At 44.9% G+C, this 6000-nt stretch overlaps 1 protein-coding gene across 1 annotated transcript in view; it reads right to left on the bottom strand.

The window, feature by feature from the left end:
- Window positions 1-238: 238 nt before the first annotated feature.
- Window positions 239-6000, bottom strand: part of LOC121282287 (N-fatty-acyl-amino acid synthase/hydrolase PM20D1-like) — a 117209-nt gene continuing 111447 nt past the window's right edge. The window contains exon 12 of the mRNA XM_041195932.1: window positions 239-338. Within this exon, the coding sequence (XP_041051866.1) occupies window positions 335-338 (4 nt within the window). The 3' untranslated portion in view covers window positions 239-334. The remainder of the gene's footprint in view (window positions 339-6000) is intronic.

Genomic DNA, 6000 nt, shown 5'->3' with positions numbered 1-6000 from the left:
TTGGCTGAACAAACGCCAGCCTTTCCAATATATTGGGAAAAATTAAAAAGAGCACATCTGCCAACACTGGCTGCCAGGTCCAGTGGGTGTAATTCCCGGAGTCCTGGAGGAGTTGTTACAGGAGCTCTATTCTCCAGCCAACCTGCGCAAAAAGACAATTAATTAAATAATGGACAAGCGAAAGCGTTCAAAGAAATTAAAAAGCGAACAATGTAATTTCGATGCCCCGACGATTTTTTTTTTATTTCTCCGAAGTTGCTTGCAGCAGCGTCTCGATGTTAATCATCTTCAGTTCCTGAAGCTCCCACAGGACAGCCCCGAAGGATTGGCAATCCTACCTGCAAACACACTCATTGTCACAGAATCACAGGATTCGGCTCATTGTGTCTGCACCCGTCCTCTGAATGGGCAATTCACTGAGTGCCATTCCCTGCCACCCCCACCCCAACTCCACTCCCCCCAACACCACCCCCCACCACCCCACCCAACCCCTCCACACCCCCGGTCTTGCCTCGCTAACACTTCACATTCTTCCTTTTTAGATAACTGTTTAATTGCCTTCTGAATGTTTCAATTGAACCTGCCTCCACCACACTCTCAGTGCGTTCCAGACGTGAACCGCTCGCTGCGTGAAAAAACTTTTCCTCAGGTCACTTTTGCTTCTTTTACCAATTACTATAAACCTGTACCCTGTAGTTCTTGATCCTTTCAGGAAAAGTAAGATTTCCCCCCTATCTAATCTGTCCAGACCCTTCATGATTTTGAACACCTCTGTCAAATCTTCTCTCAGTTTTCTTTTCTCCAAGGAAAACAGTCCTCATTTCTCCAATCTATCTTCTTAACAGAAATTCTTCGTCCCATTTACCAGCCTCTTGAATCTTTTCTGCACTCTCTCCAATGCCTTCACATTCTTTCTAAAGTACAGCGCCCAGAACTGGAAGCAATACTCCAACTGAGGCCGAACTACTGTCCTCTCTCTACAAGCTCAACATAGCCTCTTTGCTCTTGTACTCTACGCCCCCATTCAGAAAGCCTAGGATACGGTATGCCTTAATAACCACTCTCTTAACCTGTCCTGCCAACTTCAACGGCTTATGCACAAATGTATCCAGGTCCCTCTGCTCTCGCACCCCCTTTAGAATGGTGCCCTTTATTTTATCTAAAGAATGGCCATTTGAAAAAAAGTATTAGGGCTGTGGTTTGGCAAGAACTCGGTATTCAGAGAAGGAATATGGACTGATGGTTGCATTCTGGTGAGGTCACTGCTGCTGTCTCACTCCATCTCCCCGCTTATTGGCCTTTCACCTGTGACCTATCAGCCTGACCCTTAGGGCTGCTATCCTGGCTTCATGTCACAGGATCCACTGCCTTAATCATTATAGTGAGCAAAGGGTAATGGCAGAATGCCATCAATAAATCTTGTGCTGTTCCAACTCTACATGATGACTGAATCAAAGGGTGAACGAGGGTGGAATACTATATTATTATTTCTCAATAGCGCAAGATTCTGATTCATCCCTATTCTTTTTTGCAGCGATCGAAGCAGTGAATGAAGCCATCTGGTGTCATTCTAGCATTTTTCAACCCCATTGTTCAAGGAACACTTACATAAAGTGAAACACGAAATGCACTGTTACAAAGAGCACTTTTTTTTTCTAAAATAAAAGCAAACTACTACGGATGCTGGAAATCACAGAATCACAGAATCACAGTACAGAAGAGGCCCTTCGGCCCATTGAGTCTGCACCGACACGTGAGAAACACCTGACCTACCTACCTGACCCCATTTACCAGCACTTGGCCCATAACCTTGAATGTTATGACGTGCCAAGTGCTCATCCTGGTACTTTTTAAAGGATGTGAGGCAATCCGCCTCCACCACCCTCCCAGGCAGCGCATTCCAGACCGTCACCACCCTCTGGGTAAAAAAGTTTTTCCTCACATCCCCCCTAAACCTCCTGCCCCTCACCTTGAACTTATGTCCCCTTGTGACTGACCCTTCAACTAAGGGGAACAGCTGCTCCCTATCCATCCTGTCCATGCCTCTCATAATCTTGTACACCTTGATCAGGTCGCCCTCAGTCTTCTCTGCTCCAATGAAAACAACCCAAGTCTATCCAACCTCTCTTCATAACTTAAATGTTTCATCCCAGGCAACATCCTGGTGAATCTCCTCTGCACCCCCTCCAGTGCAATCACATCCTTCCTATAATGTGGTGACCAGAACTGCACACAGTACTCCAGCTGTGGCCTCACCAAGGTTCAATACAACTCCAACATGACCTCCCTACTTTTGTAATCTATGCCTCGATTGATAAAGGCAAGTGTCCCATATGCCTTTTTCATCACCCCACTAACATGCCCCTCCGCCTTCAGAGATCTATGGACACACACACCAAGGTCCCTTTGTTCCTCAGAACTTCCTAGTGTCATGCGGCTCATTCAATACTTCCTTGTCAAATTACTCCTTCCAAAGTGTATTACCTCACACTTTTCAGGGTTAAATTCCATCTGCCACTTTTCTGCCCATTTGACCATCCCGTCTATAGCTTGCTGTAGCCCAAGACTCTCAATCTCACTATTAACCACCCGGCTAATCTTTGTGTCATCCGCAAACTTACTAATCCTGCCCCCCCACATAGTCATCTATGTCGTTTATATAAATGACAAATAATAGGGGACCGAGCACAGATCCCTGTGGTACGCCCCTGGACACTGGCTTCCAGTCACTAAAGCAGCCTTCTGTCATCACTCTCTGCCTCCTACAACTAAGCCAAATTTGAATCCACCTTGTCGAATTACCCTGTGTCCCATGTGCATTTGCCTTCTTTATAAGTCTCCCATGTGGGACCTTGTCAAAGGCTTTGCTGAAATCCATATAAACTACATCAACTGCACTACCCTCATCTACACACCTGGTCCCCTCCTCAAAAAATTCAATCAAATTTGTTAGGCATGACCTCCCTCTGACAAAGCCATGCTGACTATCCCTGATCAAACCTTGCCTCTCCAAGTGGAGATAGATTCTTTTCTTCAGAAATTTCTCCAATAGTTTCCCTACCACTGACGTGAGACTCACTGGTCTGTAGTTCCCTGGCTTATCTCTACAACCCTTGTTAAATAGTGCAATCACGTTAGCTGTTCTCCAGTCCTTTGGCACCTCCCCCATGGCCAGAGAGGAATTAAAAATTTGGGTCAGAGCCCCTGTGATCTCCTCCCTTGCCTCCCTCAGCAGTCTGGGACACAACTCATTGGGACCTGAAGAATTGTCCACTTTTAAGCCTGCGGACACCTGCAATACCTCGTCACTCCCTATATCAATTTGCTTAAGAACCTCGCAGTATCTCTCCCCGAGTTCGATGCCTTCATCCTCATTCTCTTGGGCGAAGATGGATGTGAAGTATTCATTCAACACTCTAGGGATGTCCTCTGGCTCCATCCATAGATTGCCCCCTTGGTCCCTTAAGGGCCCTACTCTTTCCCTGGTTATCCTCTTCCCATTGATATACTTAAAGAATATCTTGGGATTTTCCCTATTTTTACCAGAGCTTTCTCATGTCCCCTCTTTGCTCTCCTAATTGCTTTCTTAAACTCCACCCTGCACTTTCTGTACCCCACTACTTCCTCTGCTGATTTGCTTCCCTTGTACCTGCTAAAAGTCTCTCTTTTCCTTCTCATCATAACCTGAATATCTCTGGTCATCCATGGTGCTCTGGGCTTGTGACTCTTTCCTATCACCCTAGAGGGAACATGTTGAGCCTGTACCCTCCCCAGTTCCTTTTTGAACACCCCCCACTGCTCCTCTGTAGATTTCCCCACAAGTAGATGTTCCCAGTCTACCTTGGCCAGATCCTGCCTTATTTTACTAAAATCCACTCTCCCCCAGTCCAAAACATTTTTTTGCAACTTGTCTATTTCTTTGTCCATAACAAGCTTAAATTCTACCATGTTGTGGTCGCTATCACTAAACTGCTCCCCCACCATCACCTCAGCCACCTGTCCGGCTTCATTCCCCAGAATTAGGTCCAGCACTGCGCTGTCCCTTGTTGGACCCTCTACATATTGACCTAAAAAGTTCTCCTGTACACATTTCAAGAAATCCACTGCATCCCAGCCCTTAACACTTTGTCTATCCCTATTAATGTTGGGAAAGTTGAAATCATCTAATCTAATAACCCTATTGTTATTGTTTTTACACACCTCCACAAATTGTGCACATACTTGCTCCTCAATTTCCCACTGACTATCTGGGGGTCTATAATAAACACCTAACATTGTGGCTGCCCCCTTTTTTATTCCTAAGCTCTAACCATAAAGCTTCATTCGATGCCTCCTCCAATCTGAAACAAAAACAGAAAATGCTGGAAAAACTGAGCAGGCCTGACATCATCTGTGGAGAGAGAAACAGAGTTAACGTTTTCTTCAGAAGAAGGGTTATATGGACTCGAAACGTCAACTCTGTTTCTCGCTGCACAGCTTTTTTTGTGTGGGATTTAATTTGTACAATTTATTTTGAGGCATTGCAGACCTTAAACATTAGACCATCAAATATCCAATGTGATCTGCACTCATCTCCTGATGGATTGGAATAAATTTGCTTGTCTGATTATTTCATCACTGACCTGTAACCAAGTCGTGCCTAATCACAGCTGCCAGAACAATTAATCCTGTGTATACTGCTCGTGGCTGCAAATTACCTTCCTCACTGCTTACAGTTCGGGCCGCATTGGTTTAAATGAGGGGAGTGTTATGTAATGAAAAGACACTATAACATAATTAAGCTATCAGATGTGGTTCTGTTGGTCACATTCTCTGAGTCAGAAGGCTGTGGCTTAAATCCCATTCCAGAGACATGAGCACATAATCAACGCTGAACAGAGTTCAGATGTTGTATTTTGGTGTCCTGGCCAATATTCATTCCTCAACAAACATCACTAACAAAGGCAAAACAAAAACAGAATTACCTGGAAAAACTCAGCAGGTCTGGCAGCATCGGCGGAGAAGAAAAGAGTTGACGTTTCGAGTCCCCATGACCCTTCAACAGAACTAGGTGAATCCAAGGAAGGGGTGAAATATAAGCTGGTTTAAGGTGTGTGTGTTGGGGGGTGGGGGGGGGGGGGGGGGGGTGGGGTGGGTGGTGGGGGGGGGGTGGTGGGAGGTTTGGGTGGGGGGAGAGAAGTGTAGGGGGGGTGTGGTTGTAGGGACAAACAACAGTGATAGAAGCAGATCATCAAAAGATGTCACAGACAACAGAACAAAAGAACACATAGGTGTCAAAGTTGGTGATATTATCTAAACGAATGTGCTAATTAAGAATGGATGGTAGGGCACTCAAGGTATAGCTCTAGTGGGGGTGGGGGGAGCGTAAAAGATTTAAAAATATTTAAAAATAATGGAAATAGGTGGGAAAAGAAAAGTCTATATAATTTATTGGAAAAAACAAAAGGAAGGGGGAAACAGAAAGGGGGTGAGGATGGAGGAGGGAGGTCAAGACCTAAAATTGTTGAATTCAATATTCAGTCCGGAAGGCTGTAAAGCGCCTAGTCAGAAGATGAGGTGTTGTTCCTCCAGTTTGCGTTTGGCTTCACTGGAACAATGCCAAGGCAAACTGGAGGAACAATACCTCATCTTCCGACTAGGCACTTTACAGCCTTCCAGACTGAATATTGAATTCAACAACTTTAGGTCTTGAACTCCCTCCTCCATCCTCACCCCCTTTCTGTTTCTTACCCCTTCCTTTTGTTTTTTCCAATAAATTATATAGATTTTTCTTTTCCCATCTATTTCCATTATTTTTAAATATTTTTAAATCTTTTATGGTCCCCCACCCCCACTAGAGCTATACCTTGAGTGCCCTACCATCCATTCTTAATTAGCACATTCGTTTAGATAATATCACCAACTTTAACACCTATGGGTTCTTTTGTTCTGTTGTCTGTGACATCCTTTGATGATCTGCTTCTATCACTGCTTGTTTGTCCCTACAACCACGCCACCCCC

This window comes from Carcharodon carcharias, chromosome 9, assembly GCF_017639515.1.
Source record: "Carcharodon carcharias isolate sCarCar2 chromosome 9, sCarCar2.pri, whole genome shotgun sequence".
Lineage (NCBI taxonomy): Eukaryota > Metazoa > Chordata > Chondrichthyes > Lamniformes > Lamnidae > Carcharodon > Carcharodon carcharias.
The sequence above is the reverse complement of the archived record's forward strand: the minus strand, read 5'-3'. Positions and strand labels throughout refer to the sequence as shown.